The sequence below is a fragment of the Giraffa tippelskirchi genome, chromosome 11 (assembly GCF_054371585.1).
Source record: "Giraffa tippelskirchi isolate mGirTip1 chromosome 11, T2T-mGirTip1v1.2.pri, whole genome shotgun sequence".
In the NCBI taxonomy this organism is placed as follows: domain Eukaryota; kingdom Metazoa; phylum Chordata; class Mammalia; order Artiodactyla; family Giraffidae; genus Giraffa; species Giraffa tippelskirchi.
In genome coordinates this window covers 60,873,896-60,892,471 of record NC_137285.1, presented here as the reverse complement: position 1 = coordinate 60,892,471, position 18,576 = coordinate 60,873,896, and the positions used below count along the sequence as shown (strand labels likewise).

General features: G+C 41.5%; 2 protein-coding genes across 52 annotated transcripts in view; one reads left to right on the top strand and one right to left on the bottom strand.

Moving 5' to 3' along the window:
- SH3D19 (SH3 domain containing 19) overlaps positions 1-18,576 on the top strand; it is a 196,931-nt gene that overhangs the window by 154,913 nt on the left and 23,442 nt on the right. For 38 of the 50 annotated variants that reach the window (XR_014069340.1, XR_014069339.1, XM_081543954.1 and 35 more), the window contains 2 exons: positions 4,671-4,778; positions 11,366-11,481. Coding sequence is in view for 46 of the 50 variants with exons in the window: in XM_081543954.1 (XP_081400080.1) it covers positions 4,671-4,778; positions 11,366-11,481 (224 nt within the window). In the remaining 4 variants the exon portion in view is untranslated. The remainder of the gene's footprint in view (positions 1-4,670; positions 4,779-11,365; positions 11,482-18,576) is intronic. The other 12 variants (XR_014069341.1, XR_014069342.1, XM_081543959.1 and 9 more) reach the window with 2 other exon arrangements.
- Positions 12,462-18,384, bottom strand: LOC145526956 (protein CFDP2-like). 2 transcript variants are annotated; one of them, XM_081544046.1, is made up of 3 exons: positions 18,273-18,379; positions 17,111-17,887; positions 12,462-13,510 (listed from the first exon to the last, which is right to left on the bottom strand). In XM_081544046.1, exons 2-3 carry the CDS (start codon positions 17,868-17,870, stop codon positions 13,302-13,304), a joined length of 969 nt encoding a protein of 322 aa, XP_081400172.1. In that variant the 5' UTR covers positions 17,871-17,887; positions 18,273-18,379; the 3' UTR covers positions 12,462-13,301. The 2 variants fall into 2 exon arrangements, with proteins under 2 accessions (XP_081400172.1, XP_081400171.1); XM_081544045.1 differs by having other exon boundaries at positions 17,111-18,384.

The following is an 18,576-nucleotide window of genomic DNA, read 5'->3' as shown; positions in this document are numbered from 1 at the left end:
TACTGTTTTGACATATATGCACAATTGGAGGTACAATTTCCAGAGCTTCAAGGGCCTATTCTTCACCCCAGATCAAGGACTTCTACTATGAAATATTGGAAATAATCTTCAATGGACCACTTGTATAAATTCTGATGCATCCATACAATGGAATATTGTGCAATAACTAAAAAAGAGGCAGACACCTGTTATCCCCTACTATGTGTTAATCTCCAAGATATTATTAGATGAAAAATACAAAGTATAGATAGTATTCATAGTATTTTAGCTATTGTTGGTGTTAAAACACATACTTACATACAAATATGCTGTGTCTTTGGAAGCCATGTAAAAAATGCTAACAAAGTTTGTCTTTTACGAGGGAACTGGGTAGGCAGGGGAGGTTGGGGGAACCTGGCTTTTAAATAGCTGGACATAAGCAGAATTAGGATGAAAGAAACTAAGAGAGATATCTCTTGTCTTTGCCCCAGAGAAAAAACGGCCTCCTGCACTGATCCTCAGCCTGTGGGTCATGACAGGCTGAGGATTTTAAAAAATAAGGAAATTTTTAAAATAATAAAATACAATGTTTCTAAACAATTATATTATTCAAGGTTATAAATAAAAGCTAATTATTATGAACTAAATATGTCTAAATTAGGCAAATTCAAAAATACTTGTCTGCATTCTAGAATCACTAAGGAGTAATAGCCCAATAAAAAAAGAGATTTTTTGTTTTTCTGGTTAATTTATGGAAAATTTTAGGGCTGTTATTGCCTTGAAAAAGCAACTAAAGGGACAAGTATTTTCATATTTTTTCCTTTTATTTCTAAGTGATTTTTGTTTCAGTTTATTTGGCACAGGTGTTATTTCAGCTTAATTTTGTAACTTTTTCGTGTGATTGAATTTATTTTATTGGATTTCTTTTCAGTTACAAAGTAACATTTGCTGTAACAAATCAAACAATATAAACATTTAGTAAAATAAAAAAATTAATCTCCCTCCAATCCGCTCAAATCCGCAGAGTAACCACTGTGAACCATGTTGTATGTAGCTTTTGATGCCTTTGAATGTTCCAAACCAAAGCTTACAAATACGTACACATATATAAACTTTTTCCTGCTTTTTGCATCAGTTTTTACCAAACTGTACCCATTACTCAGCAGCTTGCTTTTTTCATTTAGTACTGAGGTTTAAGGTCTTCTCTCTGGGCCAGTAGATCTAAGTCTGACCTTTGTTTCCTTACACCTGCCTGATACTCCCTGGTATGGGCACGACATAGTCGAGTCAATGTTTCCTCTGCTGTTGCTGCTGCTAAGTCGCTTCAGTCGTGTCCGACTCTGTGCGACCCCATAGACGGCAGCCCACCAGGCTCCGCCATCCCTGGGATTCTCTAGGCAACAATACTGGAGTGGGTTGCCATTTCCTTCTCCAATGTTTCCTCTAGTGATGGACATTTCAGGTTGTTTTGTTTTTATTTGTTTATTAATTTGCTGCTACAAAAAATGCCACAGTAGACAGTTTCCTGCCTGGCACTGCCAGGAGTTCCCAAACATGAGGTGCCACCCTTGCTTTCTAGGTCACCTACTTACATTGCTGTTGGAGAAAAATACCCTCCTCATGAAAAGACATAAACAGTAAACATACGGCGTAGCTAGAGAGAGCCTCACACAGCATCACCAAAATGAAAAGCGGGCCTCTGGCTCCACCTTCTCACTGAGCTGATCCTGTGTGTCCTCCCCACTTATCTGCACGCCTCTTCTGGATGGCAGCCCGGGGCAGCACACTGACAGAGAGGTGGATGCCGGGCTCACTAACTCAGGGAGCGCAGCTGGGGGAGGTCACTCAGCAGACCCGCTCCTGCCAAACGGCACAGTGCTGGATCCCTGAGACTTCCTTGCTCCTCTGTATTGAGAAAGAATTTTTTTTTTCCAGAGACATATATAGTAGAATAATTACCCATGATCTGAGTGCCAGTTATTAAAGAGTAGCTAATGATATTAAAAATAAGGACCAAGAAGAGAGAAAGTGAATGTCTAGGATATTTTGAGTACTTTGTATTTAAGTTGTATTTCAGTTTAAACCCAGCAAGTGTCAAAGAATGACTACACCCTTCAGTGCGATCGGTGAGACCTGCAGGATTTGGGATGGGGTTCCCTGAGGCCAGTCCTCCAGGAGCAAGCACATTGGGGAGCCCCTGTGCCCAGTCCACCCAGGGCACTTGAGTGGCTTCTTTCTCCTTCCCTGCCCGCCTTATTCATGCTCTCACTCCTGGAATGCGAAAAAGACAGAGCGTAGGTGGTCTCTTGGCCCAGAATTTCAGATGAATTGGGAAACAATTGAAGTGATATCTGTCACACTCAAGATTTTCCTCTCCCTCCACAGTCACCCCCTAAACTCACCAACTAAAAACCTATCCTAATAACCAACAGCTTATAAGGCCCCAAAGCAGCTGTTAGAGCAGACGTGTTACTTGAATGGGAGAGCGCCGAGAGAGCCGTTATCAGTCTTAATCCTTTTCTTGAGCTTTGGTCCTCTTCCTAGGAGGAAGCAGCGCTGAGAGGATGGGCTGTTAGAGCCACAGTTGCGGGGGTGGGGGATGGTGAGGTTTGTGCCGCAGCCACAGGAGGGGACAGCAGGCGGTCAGCAGGTTCCAACAAGGGCCATGGAGGCAGAGCAGGGGCAACGGCAGGGGAGAGAGAGACGAACAGGAAGGAAAGAGGTGCACACAGGAAAGATACTATATTCCTATGTCTGAATAAAACATATGCCAGATTACATGGGGTCTTCAGATTCTTCCATTTTAGCTAGCAATACTCACATGAAATGTCCAGGGAGTTCAGATTCAGGTAATATTTGCAATATTGGGCTTTCATATCGGTGTACCTACCCCTTTTTATCCATGGGCACTGTTATTTCCCAAAGACCAGATGTGTATTATTCAACTTGGAAGAACTGTTAGAATATGTAAAATCCAGTTGTTAGAAAGAGGGCCCTGGAGCCCCCCCCTCCGCACCCCCTTGCACTGCCATTTCACATGCAGCCTGCTTCCCTTCAGCCCACACCTGAAGTCCCCCCTTGCTCTACATTTCCCTTTATCAGTAGCACGTCTCACCTTCTAATATACCACATGGATCGCTTTTCGATTATATTTATTGTTTGTTGTCTCCATCTCCTGGCCAAGTGTAAGCATCATGAGGGCAGAGTTCTTTGCTCTGTTCACTGACGTATTCCCAGTACCTAGAACAGCGTTTGTTATATAGCATGCACTCAGTCAATACTGAATGAAAAAAAATAAAAGAGCAAGTTACAAAGGTTACCTACCCCCCAGGTTCTTGGGCTCCTTAATCAATAGAAATTGACCAGAGGCCAGACAAGAAATTCAAGCAAGGCTTTATCGGGGCCCCTCCTGTAGCAGTGGGGAGCGAGAACAAGTGACAGCTTCCCTTGCTCACTGGCTCCCCAATGGGGGCCAAGCTGGTTCCTGATATGGAGTGAGTCAGGGGTCCAGCTGGAGGGGTGTATGTGTGTGTGTGTGTGTTGGTCCCTCAGTCATGTCCAAACTCCTTGCGATCTCATGGACTGTAGCTTGCCAGGCTCCTCTGTCCATGGAATTCTCCAGGCAAGGATATGGGAGTGGGTAGCCAACCCAGGGATTGAAGCCCGATCTCCTGCATTGCAGGCAGATTCTTTACCTTCTGAGCTGGAGGGCTAGCATAGATGTTTTGCCCACCCCTTAGGTGGTATTGTGTGCAGGGGGCATGTGCCTACCCTGCTTTTGCTTGGGGTTCTTCAGAAGTGGCAGTTGGGTTCTTTGGTCTCTTTGTATCTTTTGTCCAGAATTTGCAGTAACTGCAAATGCATGCAGTTATTTTAGTCTCATGTAGTTTCTTAGTTGCTTGAGGAGGAGTGTGTCCAGGCGCAAGCATTGCAGCACTGCCGCAGAGTCCCAGGTCCCAGCCTGTCTCACAAAGAAACAGATACAAAACGATTCTCCTTTTGTTTTGCAAAATACCTACATAGTCACGATTTCCCTGGCGTCCCCATGGTTAGGACTCAGTGCTTCCACTGCCATGGCCTGGCTTCAATCCCTGGTCGGGGAAGATCCCGCAAGCCATGTGCTGCAGCCCAGAAACTCCAAAAGAACAAAAATATCTACAATGCAATATAGAAAAAAAAAAAATCTGTAGACAGAGACACCAGGATAAAATGCTTTCCGTTTCATGTTAGTGAAGTATAGTTTTACCTGACTATTCAATCCAAGACTGCGGAGCGCCTCCTGTAGGCCCTGGCGGCCCTGGGGGAGGTTTTCTTGCGCAGGCATGGGAGTGGAGGATCCGGGAGGCTTCACAGTGCGGAGAAATTGGCTCCTTGTTTCAACTGCCCCTCATTTTCAGGGAGACACTTATAAAATGATTACACTCCCGTGAAAGATAGCTTCTACATAATTGAAGATTGTCCTGGCTCTCCCTCATCAGAGAGGAAGAAAAGCCATATAAATTATTTACAGAGCTCCAAGTTATTTCCTTTCATGAGCCCTGACTTTGTTTTTGTCTCTGCAAACTGAGATTTTGTTTATCCATGAACAGTTTTCCCTAGGGCATGAGAAATATGAGTGTTTAATTATGAATGAGGTTTTTTGTTTGAGTCCATATTAACTAAAACGTGCAAAATCAACTGTTTTTCATTAGATCCCTTTCAGCTCCCCACCAGAACAGAACCAACAAAGGAACAAGCAATTCAACCAGCACCCACCAGGAAGCCCACTGTGATTCGAATTCCAGCCAAACCAGGAAAATGTAAGCACTTCTCTGCTTCATTTATTTGTTACTCCAGGAGCTGGGGAGAAATATATGCTAACTTATCAATGTCTGCTTCTGAAATTATGTGTAATCAGCCATTTATTATTATTACTCATAGCTGAGAACATATAAAAGCAAGTTGTTTTTTCATAATTCTCTAGACAGTACAGTTAATTTAGATTTTACTTCTCTTTAACATCCTCTTTAGGCACAGAGGTTAGAAGGAGGCTGAAACTCAGAATAAGTGTAATATCCTATGTTAGTGCCAGTAGTAAAGATAGAGTGGGGAAGTACTTGAAACTGATAGCAAATACAATTGTATATGTCTGTTAGCAGTATATTATTCCAGTCAGCATAATCTAAATATAGCTATGTGTGAATTGTCTGAAATAACCAAAAGTTATAAAAACTTAGCAATGTATAAAAAGACTTTTTAATTAGTATAACATTACATGTTTTATAAACTTCCTTACTTGATTTTTTGGAGGGGGGGCTGCCTTTGCGGGGTCTTAGTTCCTCAACCAGGGATCGAACCCAGGCTCTTGGCTTTGGAAGTACAGAGCCCTAACCACTTCCATATTCTTACATGAAATTTCGGATGAGTTTTAATAAGTACAGCAAACAAAAACAAATCTGATATTATTATAAGAGAGAATCCTTGAGGGCCAAGAGAAAAAGTGGTGAGATGTATGCACACAAATGGCGCACAGTGGGTTCCAGGGTGATCACACGCTCTCTCTGTGAGCCTCTTTCCTTTCATTTCCTCTAATGCTTTTGCATAGCCCGGAGGCATCCTTGCCTATCTGATGAGACTCTGGCACTGCGTTCCTGCCAACAGCAGAGCAAGTATACCAGTCCTTCACCTGCGGCATCCCAGGGCTACACTGTAGACATACCCTGCAATGCCATGAAACCCCTTTAGATGAGGGGTTTGACCTCTCTCTCTGTAAAATACTACCTAGAAGAATCATATTGGTTTTAGTCTCTTGATGATTTTATTAACGAATGGCTCCAATCCAAGTAGTGAGAAGATTGAACAGAGTTGCTATGAAAAATGAGGAGGAGAGAAAGTCAACGGTACCAAAATCTAGTGGGTTTTCACTTCGTTCAGTTTAGTCGCTCAGTCGTGTCCGACTCTTTGTGACCCCGTGGACTGCAGCACGCAAGACCTCCCTATCCATCACCAACTCCCAGAGTTTACTCAAACTCATGTCCATCGCGTCGGTGATGCCATCCAACCATCTCATCCTCTGTCGTCCCCTTCTCCTCCCACGTTCTGTCTTTCCCAGTATCAGGGTCTTTTCCAATGAGTCGGTTCTTCGCATCAAGTGGCCAAAGTATTGGAGTTTCGCTTCAGCATCAGTCCTTCCAATGAATATTCAGGACTGCTTTTTTTTAAGAATGACTAGTTGGATCTCCTTGCAGTCCAAGGGACTCTCAAGAGTCTCCTTGAGAGTCCAAAACCACAGTTCAAAAGCATCAATTCTTTGGCGCTCAGCTTTCTTTATAGTCCAACTCTCACATCCATACACGACCACTGGAAAAACCATAGCTTTGACTAGACGGACCTTTGTTGGCAAAGTAATGTCTCTGCTTTTTAATATGCTGTCTAGGTTGGTCATAACTTTTCTTCCAAGGAGTAAGCGTCTTTTAATTTCATGGCTGCAGTCACAATCTGCAGTGATTTTGGAGCCCCCAAAAATAAAGTCTGTCACTGTTTCCACTGTTTCCCCGTCCATTTCCCATGAAGTGATGGGACCAGATGTCATGATCTTAGTTTTCTGAATGTTGAGCTTTAAGCCAACTTTTTCACTCTCCTCTTTCACTTTCATCAAGAGGCTCTTTAGTTCCTCTTCACCTTCTGCCATGAGGGTGGTGTCATCTGCATATCTGAGGTTATTTATATTTCTCCCAGCAATCTTGATTCCAGCTTGTGCTGGAATCAGCCCAGCATTTCTCATGATGTACTCTGCATATAAGTTAAACAAGCAGGGTGACAATATACAGCCTTGACGTACTCCTTTCCCTATTTTGAACCAGTCTGTTGTTCCATGTCCAGTTCTAACTGTTGCTTCCTGACCTGCATACAGATTTCTCAGGAGGCAGGTCAGGTGATTTGGTATTCCCATCTCTTTCAGAATTTTCCACAGTTTGTTTGTTGATCCTCACAGTCAATGGCTTTGGCATAGTCAATAAAGCAAAAGTAGATGTTTTTCTGGAACTCTTTTGCTTTTTCGATGATCCAGCAGATGTTGGCCATTTGATCTCTGGTTCCTCTGCCTTTTCTAAATCCAGCTTGAACATCTGGAGTTTCACGGTTCACGTCCCGTTGAAGCTTCATAGGAGGTTATATAGTAGTGTTAGACTAAAGGACTGGTAATGTGTTTCTTTTGACAGCATGATATGGCCCACAGGTATAGCCCACGTGACAGCTCCTTGGGTTGTCTGCTTGCTTGCTGTTACCTTATAAAGTATTTGGGACTTTAATAAGCCGTGTGAGATATAATGATAATAAATATTGTCCAAAGCTCATGTGGCTTCAAGGAATACAACTTGTACATTGAAATGTATTCTCCTGTTGTGTCAGGGTCCCCAAAACTCCCATGTTTGGTGACTTGCTAGGAGGACCCACAGGACTTAGCATATAGTTGTGTTTGCAGCTGTGATTTATCAGCAAGGCAACATCTGCAGAGGGAAAGGTACATGGGGCAAAGCCTGGAGGAGACCAGGCACGAGCTTCTGGGAGCCTCACCTAGTCGGGTTGCACAGGGTGTTCCTCAGTCTCCTCAGTTGTGAAATGTCAGTCAGGGAAGCTCATTAGACACTCAGTACACAGGGGTTTTGTTGGGGGCTGTTTACATGGGCACCTCTAGAAATTTTGTTATGTACCAAAATTCCAGATTCCCAGAAGGAAAGCAAGTGATCAGCATAAACCGTATTCTTTTGTTTTATCTGTTCTGGAAATGATGGGAACCTCCCCCAAATCCAGCTTTCTAGGCCATCAAGGGCCACCCTTGTAACTCAGTCCTGTGATGTTTATTCTTTTCTATACACTGATAAATTGGGTTAATAGTCCTGAAATCCTGAAAAAGACATTGAAGAAGCATCTTTATTTATTATCCTGACAAAGCTCCAGGAGCTATTAGAAAGCTGAGTTCTGTACTGCTCTATGTAAGAGAACTGAAGGGCTAGTTCCTAGAGAATTATATCTATTTATATAAAAAACTAGTTCTCCAGGGGCTTTCCTGGTGGTCCAGGGTTTAAGACTCTGTGCTACCACTTCAAGGGACACTGGTTCAATCCCTGGTAGGGGAACTAACATCTTACATGCCACAAGGCACAGCCAAAAAAAAAAAAAAAACAGTCCCCTCAAATTTTATCATTACAGTTATTAAGCAATGCATGTATGCTGTGGAGGAAAAAAAATAAGACTTGGTGTCCGAAGAACTTGGAGTGGATAAGAAAAGAAACGAACAGCTTTGTGGTGCAAAACTCCTTCCTCTTAACCTGTCAGCTTCTTCCCCTGGAGATCTGTTTCTTCTGACTAAGATGTCCTTTCCCAGATAGCTGCATAGCTTCCTTCTTCACTGTTCTTTCAGGTCTTTGCTTATATGGCACTTTTCTCACTGAGGCCTCTGCTGACCACGTTATTTGAAATTGAAAATCTCCACCTCCCCCACGTAACCATGCCAGATAATTACCATGTCCCTTCCTTCCAGTAAGCTATCTCCTCTCTACTTTCATGTTCTCACTACTTTGTACCCTTCAGTTTTTTGTCACGACAGTATATCCTAAGTGATTCATGATTTCTGTGTAAGAATAAGGAAACTACAACACAGAGAAAGTCTTCAAGATGGCAACTGAGTTGGACAGTCTGTATGGCAGCCCTGCTTCTCACTGAGAAAGCTTGCCTGTCTCTGTATCATTGTTTTCGTAGTAGCTGGCCTAGGTACTTTCCTCCTGAGAGAGTGTTTCTCTATCTGGGAATAAAACAGGAACTCATCCTCTTGTTATAAGTTTTTCATGTGAAATGGAAGCAGAGAGTGTTCAGTTGAGTGAGAAAAAATCCCATCTCCTTTAAATGCCTTAACCAGTAAAAGCTGGCTTCAGCCTCGTTTATATGTTACCATCATCCTCTCTCTGAGTGTTTTGCACACAGCTTTTAATTAGCTATCACAAATTAAACCTGGTCATCTTTGTTTTCTTCTTTTTATAGTAAGTTGGTAGTACACTATCTCAGGGTTAAGGATATAATTTGGATGTAAAGATATTGCTTGTGGAAATGAGAGCAATTAAGCCCATTAATCTGGAGCTGATGAATTGGAAAGCACATTTAATTATTTGGATGGGGGAGGGTTAGACATACCATCAATTAGGAAGCAGCATGCCTTATTACAATGAAAATAGACTTTTGGGTTCAAAGCTGTGGTCTGACTGTTACTAGCATCAAGAGCTGAATGTTTTTGTTGTTCAGTTGCTAAGTCATGTCCAACTCTTTGCTACCCCATGGATTGCAGCACGCCAGACTTTCCTGTCCTTCACCATCTCCTGGAGTTTGCTCTAACTCTAGTCCAGTGAGCCAGTGATGCCGTCCATCTATCTTATCCTCTGTCATCCCCTTTTCCTCTTGCCTTCCATCTTTCCCAACATCAGGGTCTTTTCCAATAAGTTGACTCTTCGCATCAGGTGGCCAAATTATTAGAGCTTCAGCATCAGTACTTCCATTGAGTATTCAAGTTTGATTTCCTTTAGGATTGACTGGTTTGTTCTCCTTGCTGTGCAAAGGACTCTCAAGAGTCTTCTCCAGCACCACAATTCAAAAGCATCAGTTCTTCAGGGCTCAGTCTTCTTTATGGTCCAACTCTCACATCCATACATGACTACTGGAAAAACCATAGCTTTGACTATACAGACCTTTGTCAGCAAAGTGATGCTTCTGCTTTTTAATACACTGTCTAGCTTTGTCATAGCTTTTCTTCCAAGGAGCAGCTGTCTTTTAATTTCATGGCTGCAGTCACCATCCATAGTGGTTTTGGATCCCCAAAAAATAAAATCTGTCATTGTTTCCATTTTTTGCCCATCTATTTGCCATGAAGTAATGGGACCAGAAGCCATGATCTTAGTGTTTTGAATGTTGAGTTTTAAACCAGTTTTTTCACTCTCCTCTTTGCCTTTCATCAAGAGGCTCTTTAGCTCCTCTTCACTTTCTGCCCTTAGGGTGATATCATCTCTATATCTGAGGTTGTTGATATTTCTCTGGTATTGGAGAAGACTCTTGAGAGTCCCTTGGACTGCAAGAAGATCCAACCAGTCCATCCTAGGGGAGATCAGTCCTGGGTGTTCATTGGAAGGACTGATGTTGAAGCTGAAACTCTAATACTTTGGCCACCTGATGCGAAGAGCTGACTCATTTGAAAAGACCCTGATGCTGGGAAAGATTGAAGGTGGGAGGAGAAGGAGACAACAGAGGATGAGATGGCTGGATGGCATCACCGACTCGATGGACATGGGTTTGGGTAAACTCCGGGAGTTGGTGATGGACAGGGAGGCCTAGTGTGCTGCGATTCATGGGGTCGCAAAGAGTCGGACACGACTGAGCGACTGAACTGAACTGAATCTTGATTCCAGCTTGTGATTCATCTAGCCCAGCATTTCACATGATGTACCCTGCATATAAGTTAAATAATCAGGGTGACGATATGCTTTGATGTACTCCTTTCCCAATTTTGAACCAGTCCGTCATTTCATTCCGGTTCTAACTGTTGCTTCTTGTCCTGCATACAGGTTTCACAGGTGGTCTGGTATTCCCATCTCTTTAAGAATTTTCCACAGTTTGTTGTGATCCACACAGTCAAAGGCTTTAGTGTAGTCAATGAAGCACAAGTAGATTTTTTCTGGAACTCCCTTGCTCTTTTCTATGATCCAGCAGATATTGGAAAATTGATCTCTGGTTCCTCTGCCTTTTCTAAATTCAGCTTGTACATCTGGAAGTTCTATGTTCATGTACTGTGGAAGCAAGACCTGGATAGTTCATTTGTTTTCTTCTCAGCTTCAGTTTCTTCATCTGTAAAATGGATGCAATGGTATCTAGCATAGTACTGTCTAATATGGTAGCCAATAATCACATGTGGCTATTGAGAACTTAAAATGACGTCCATGCAACTGAGGGACTGAACTTTTAATTTTATTTAATTTTAATTAAGATTTAAGTTCAAACTGCCATATGTGGCTACTAGCTAGTGGACTCAACAGATCTATCACTTAGATAGATGTTGGTTATAGAAATGCATATAAATAAAGTGCCTTAACTTAATGCCTGGTCCATAGAAGGTTCCAACAAATGCTGGCTTACTGTTGTAATTATTTAGTATCATTTTTACTCTTGATAAAACATTTGGTAAAATTAACTGATGGCTGCTAACTCACTGATTTTCTGAGATTTTCCAGGAGATCTTTCTCATTTGCTTAGCTATTGGTTGTCTTTTGTGTATAGACGTTTTCCTAAGGAAGCAAGCTGCAGTCGTTTCATCTTGTGAAACCCTCAAAGACTAGAAATTACTGATTAATTATTGCTATTTTTCCAGGTTTACATGAAGAGGATCCACAAAGCCCACCTCCTCTCCCTATTGAAAAACCGATTGGAAACACCTTCAGCACAGTATCTGCAAAGGTTGGTAACACTGACAGAACTAGAAACTTGGTAAGTGGTCATTATAGGTTGTCCTAAGGTACGCACTAATTTTAAGAACTCAGCTGTTGTATAAATTATTTTACTATTGGTCAGATAAAACCTTTATTACAAACCATTTTCTAAGCTCCATGTACTTATTTAATATTTTAAAAATTCATATAGGATAAAAGACTTAGGCTAATTCATTGTACTTCATCATAAAATAATTTGCCCTATACCAATATATTGTCTTTTAAAAATTTTTTTATTTTTTACATTTTTGGTTGCGCTGGGTTTTTGTTGTGATGCGTGGGCTTCTCCTTGCAGTGGCTTCTCTTGTTGTAGAGCCTGGGCTCTAGAGTGCACAGGCCGAGTTGCATAGCATGTGGGATCTTCCAGGACCAGGGAAGGAACCTGTGTCCTCTGCATTGGCAGGCGAATTCGGATCACCCCGAAAGTCCCAGCATTATCTTTTAAATAGCACTAATGATGAGGAAGTTGTTAAAAATCTCTAATAACTTCTAATTTTTGTGAAAACAGATTTAGTTCAGTGATCAGATTATATTTGAAATACTGAATGAATCACATAATTTTAAGATACTCATGAGAATTTGTTCATCTGAAGTTTAGGAGAAAATTATTTTTTAATTTTAAAAATAGTGCTTTAGCATGTGCTTGTTAACAGATGGTGGTCAAAAGTTTTAAGTATCTACACATTTTTTAAAAAATTCCAACCTCAATACCATTTTTCCATATTTTTTGAAATTCCTAGGTTATCTTTATAGTTTGTTTCAAAAGAAACCAGTTCTTAAAAGTCTTTGAGCCAAATTTTCAGTTCAAATTTCATAATAGTTTTACATTGTGAGTTAACTATGCTTATTATACATGCAAACTGATCTAATCATCTAGTGAAGAGAAGATGGATCCATTAAATTGAATTAGCCATTATCAAGTTAATGAGATTTTCCTGTAGGCTGAATTAAAATTTAGTGATCACTTGCATTTCAAAGTACTTGGTAATAAATTTTTATTAAAACTGGGCCAAGAAAAGCCAAAAGAGGATGATAGAGCTCCTGCCATAGAGTTGTTTAAAGGGGGAAATCCCCTATTTCCATGGAGAAAAAGTTACTTGAGAAGGTTACTGGCCTCTGCTGTAAAGGGTTGTAGGATGGAGTGAGAGGTTGAGGAGCGGACATAGGTAGCATTCATTGAGTCATGGGCTTTGTCAACTATAAAAGTCTATTAAAATATTAAGTATTATTCCATTTGGTGTTAAGCAGTCCACAAAGCAACTCCAACGTAGAAAAAAAAAGAAGAAGAAAGAAAAGGAAGTTAGGATAAACTAAACCATCTGGAGAGGGAACTTGATTCGTAACTGTTTATACCACGCATGAACGCCATGCCGGAAGTCCCCTCCTGCGGCGTTCACCGAGGGCGGGGGAGGGGAGCTAGCGCCCCCTGTGCTGTGCTGAAATGAATGCATGCGTAATGGACACACTGGGTGTGAAGGAAGAAGAGACGAGAAAGAGATCACAGGTTACATGATTTAGCTGAAGTCACGCACACAGATTTCCAGGGCAGGAGATCTATGACAGAAATTCCTTTTGTTTTAAGAATTACAATTACTGAGTGAATTTTAGACCAGAGGCCAGAAAGGCTTCAGGTGTGGGGAAAGATCTCTGGAAAGAATGTTTCACCAGTGTGATGACCCATGTGGAGAGGGTCTTTGACAAGTAAGTCTTCTGATGAGGTGCAGAACAAAGACCCTCTACTGCTTCTCCTGCCTTAAGAGCCAGGGAATATCCCGTCTCATGACAAGATGGCAGCCCCTGCAAAATCTCACTCCTCACTTAAACGATAAAGGACTCCAGGGTGAGAAACATCAGGAGGCAATGGCGCCATTCTGTCGGTGGGAGCAGACTGTTCTGTGGAAATCCAAGGCTTCTGCCAGCCAGTGCAGGAGGAGAGTTGGGGGATGTGGCCTGGAAAGTGGAAGGTGTCTCAGCTGCAGCCCAGGAGCTCTCTGATGAATTCAGGATGTGAGAAGTGGTATCAATTCCTGGAGAAAGAAGAGAAGGAACATCTGCAGAGGCTGCTCAGTGATTCCAGCAAACAGGAATGTGGTTTTGGAAGAAATGTCTGTCTTTTGAAAATACAGCAAGAAAGGCGGGGGTGGGGTGGGGTGGGTAGGTGGCTGGAATTATTTTTAAATTGAACATGAGAAACCATTCCAAGGAAGATGAACAAAAAGATGGCATCTGCAGGGCAGTACAAACAGAAAAACCAACTTCGCCCAGAACTAAAATACTTACCCAAACACATCAAAAGTCAAAGTACAGAAATGTCAGAGCTAGAGAAAAACTGCAGAATGCAAGTACAGAGAAGCTCCATGCATGTGTGGAATATTGAAGAACAGGAAATCCCTAATCAATAATCTTCCAAAGACTGTCAGCCGAAGCTGTGCGCAGACCTGCGCTTGAGCACACCCTGAGACCACGGCTCCTGCAGGAACCAGCCCCTCCTCTCAGCATGTAAAGTCTGTCCAATGCAGCAATGTCTTTTGGAATGTGCCTAACAGTCCTGGAAGACTGGAGTATTCTGCCCTTTTTTCTGATTTATTTTTGCTCATAATTCAAAATTGAGAAATTAAAAAGATACTTAAGATCTCCCATAAAGATATATAAACCACCCAGAGAAAACTGCAGCTAATATTTGGTAGAAGATTTGGATTGTGTGGTATGTCTTTATTAAAGTACATCATCTATAATTTTCCATGTCAAATTTATACATCTTTTTTTAATCTGCCCTTAATTATTAAGTAATTTTGAAGAAAAGATATATGAGTTCCTATCTGTCTGCTAGAGTGTTTTTCTCTTTGTTTCAATTTTAAAGGTGGCCAAAGAAGTAAATGAGGTTTTCAGGTATCATGGCAGTATTTGTTGGGAGGCGTATAGGCAGCAGTGTATTTATAAGGCATGGATGATGGTCTGTAATATTGCAGAGTTTATGAGCTGGTGACTTGCCTCACTACATTAACTGAACTTGTTAGTGAAACCAAGTTTTAAGGGCAAGCTTAATTTGTTTTTTAAAATGGGATTTTAAAACATTGAAACATATTCAGATGATCGCAGTTATTAGCAGTTAATCATTTGGTGTTTAAGGAAAAGTTGTAAATATTCGGTGTGAATTACAAACCACAGAAGTGAGTTTAAATTCATTTGTAAGATAAGAAGGGGGGAAAGAGACCAAATTAGCCCAAAGATGATCAATCTGTAGCTATATCTCCTTTACAAAAAAAAAAAAGGAATGTCATTTTAAAGACCTAGCATTCCCTTCCCCTCAGGTGGTCTTGGAAAAATATTATTTCCTGGATGTCAGTGGTAGGGGCTTAGAAAGTAGGAAAGTTGAAAAAAAGAAACTCAATTAGAATTAGAAGAATTTAGTGAGGACTTTTCCGGAGAAGGCAATGGCACCCTACTCCAGTACTCTTGCCTGGAAAATCCCATGGATGGAGGAGCCTGATAGGCTGCAGTCCATGGGGTCGCTAAGAGTCGGACACGACTGAGCGACTTCACTTTTCACTTTCACTTTCCGTTAAAATAAAGAATAGAAGTCTTGGCATTAAGAGCCTTTAACTTCTCATTCAACAGATGATCTGAAAAAGTTTTCCATGTTTTATACTCATTACCCAATCCCTGGGCAATAACATGTCCAGAAAACTTATTTACTTAGCACAGTTTGAACCCCTTCTCCTAGAGAAGTCTTCCTATTGATCTCCACACTTCGAACTTCTCTCATCTACTTTCAGGCCAAACATTTCAACTCTCCCTCTCGTTTTTCACACCACCTCCCTTTGCTCTTTCCTCCAAAAATCTTCTCAGCACATCTAACCCCTTTGCTCTAGTTGTATAGTTCAGTTCAGTTTCTCAGTCATGTCCAACTCCTTGTGACCACATGGACTGCAGCACGCCAGGCTTCACTGTCCATCAACAACTCCTGGTGATGCCATCCAACCATCTCATCCTCTATCATCACCTCCTCCTCCTGCCTTCAATCTTTCCCAGCAACAGGGTCTTTTCAAATGAGTCAGTTCTTCGCATCAGGTGGCCAAAGTATTGGAGTTTCAGCTTCAGCATCAGTCCTTCCAATGAACGTTCAGGACTGATTTCCTTTAGGATGGACTGGTTGGATCTCCTTGCAGTCCAAGGGACTCTCAAGAGTCTTCTCCAACACCACAGTTCAAAAGCATCAATTCTTCGGCACTCAGCTTTCTTTATGGTCCAACTCTCACATCCATATTTGACTACTGGAAAAACCATAGCTTTGAGTAGATGGACCTTTGTTGGCAAAGTAATGTCTCTGCTTTTTAATATGCTGTCTAGGTTGGCCATAACTTTTCTTCCAAGGAGCAAATGTCTTTTAATTTCATGGCTGCAGTCACCATCTGCAGTGATATTAGAGCCCAAAAAAATAGTCTGTCACTGTTTGCATTGTGTCCCCATCTATTTGCCATGAAGTGAGGGGACCAGATGCCATGATCTTAGTTTTCTGAATGTTGAGTTTTAAGCCAACTTTTTCACTCTCCTCTTTCACTTTCATCAAGAAGCTCTTTAGTTCTTCTTTGCTTTCTGCCATGAGGGTGGTGTCATCTGCATTTCTGAGGTTATTTATATTTCTCCCAGCAATCTTGATTCCAGCTTGTGCTTCATCCAGCCCAGCATTTCTCATGATGTATTCTGCATATAAGTTAAATAAGCAGGGTGACAGTATACAGCCTTGATGTACTCCTTTCCCAATTTGGAACCAGTCTGTTGTTCCATGTCCAGTTCTAACTGTTGCTTCCTGACCTGCATACAGATTTCTCAGGAAGCAGGTCAGGTGGTCTGATATGCCCATCTCTTTAAGAATTTTCCACAGTTTGTTTGTTGATCCACACAGTCAAAGGCTTTGGCATAGTCTATAAAACAGAAGTAGATGTTTTTCTGGAACTCTCTCACTCTTTCGATGATCCAGTGGATGTTGGCAAGTTGATCTCTGGTTCCTCTGCCTTTTCTAAAACCAGCTTGAACATCTGGAAGTTCACGGTTCACGTATTGCTGAAGCCTGGCTTGGAGAATTTTGAGCATTACTTTGCTAGCTTGTGAGATGAGTGCAATTGTGCAGTAGTTTTAGCATTCTTTGGCATTGCCTTTCTTTGGGATTGGAATGAAAACTGACCTTTTCCAGTCCCGTGGCCACTGCTGAGTTTTCCAAATTTGCTGGCATATTGAGTGCAGCACTTTCACAGCATCATCTTTGAGGATTTGAAATAGCTCAACTGGAATTCCATCACCTCCACTAGCTTTGTTCGTAGTGATGCTTCCTAAGGCCCACTTGACTTTGCATTCCCGGATGTCTGGCTCTAGGTGAGTGATCACACCATCATGGTTATTTGGGTCATGAATATCTTTTTTGTATAGTTCTTCTCTATATTCTTGCCACCTCTTCTTAATATCTTCTGCTTATTTTAGGTCCATACCATTTCTGTCCTTTATTCTGCCCATCTTTGCATGAAATATTCCCTTGGTATCTCTAATTTTCTTGAAGCGATCTCTAGTCTTTCCTATTCTGTTGTTTTCCTCTATTTCTTTGCATTGATCACTGAGGAAGGCTTTCTTACCTCTCCTTGCTGTTCTTTGGAACTCTGCATTCAAATGAGTATATCCTTCCTTTTCTCCTTTGCCTTTCACTTCTCTTCTTTTCATAGCTATTTGTAAGGCCTCCTCAGACAACCATTTTGCCTTTTTGCACTTCTTTTTCTTGGGTATGGTCTTGATTCCTGTCTCCTGTACAATGTCACAAACCTCCATCCATAGTTCATCAAACACTCTGTCTATCAGATCTAATCCCTTGAATCTATTTGTCACTTCCACTGTATAATCATAAGGGATTTGATTTAGGTCATACCTGAATGGTCTAGTGGTTTTCCCTACTTTCTTCAATTTAAGTCTGAATTTGGCAATAAGGAGTTCATGATCTGAGCCACAGTCAGCTCCCGGTGTTGTTTTTGCTGACTGTATAGAGCTTCTCCATCTTTGGCTGCAAAGAATATAATCAGTCTGATTTCGGTGTTGACCATCTGGTGATGTCCATGTGTAGAGTCTTCTCTTCTGTTGTTGGAAGAGGGTATTTGCTATGACCAGCGCATTCTCTTGGCAAAATTCTGTTAGCCTTTGCCCTGCTTCATTCTGTACTCCAAGGCCAAATTTGCCTGTTATTCCAGGTATCTCGTGACTTTCTACTTTTGCATTCCAGTTCCCTATGATGAAAAGGACATCGTTTTGGGGTGTTAGTTCTAGAAGGTCTTGTAAGTCTTCATAGAACCATTCAACTTCAGCTTCTTCAGCATTATTGGTTGAGGCATAGGCTTGGATTACCATGATATTGAATGGTTTGCCTGGGAAACGAACAGAGATCATTCAGTCATTTCTGAGATTGCATCCAAGTACTGCATTTCAGACTCTTCTATTGACTATGATGGCTACTCCGTTTCTTATAAGAGATTCTTGTGCTATAAGTTCTCTGCTTTCTCAAGCCTTCTCTGTTCCTTCTCACATGCTCTCCTTTCAGGCCACTCCTTAAGTTTCTGTTATGGTCCCACTTCCTTCCAGTTCAAAACCCACCACACAATGTGGAAACCAGCCAGTATGAGAGATTTGGCTGTTCTAGATAAAACAAACTAATCACCACCCCACTTACTGTATGTTTAAACTTAGGAGCACTGCATATCTTAAGTATTGTCATGGGATAAATAAATGCCATATTTAAAAAAAATTCCCTACATTGCCTGCTTAAGTTGGTACTGCCTAACTTATCATGAGTTAAGCATCATCCTTAATTCCTTAGAACATGCTAGATGTATAATCACCAGTGCATTCGGGTGGGCCGTGGTCCACAGCAGCAGACCCCCGGCCGCTTCCTCTCTATTCTCAGTTGCATTGTGACATGGACAGTGAGGACTGAGATGAGAAGACTCTCTTAATCTCCTTTCTATAACTCAGCTACTTTTCCACTTATAGATCTACCCAAAAATTTGTCCATAATTCCTCTTGACGAGCTCTTGTTTCAGATTAACCTTAACTAAAA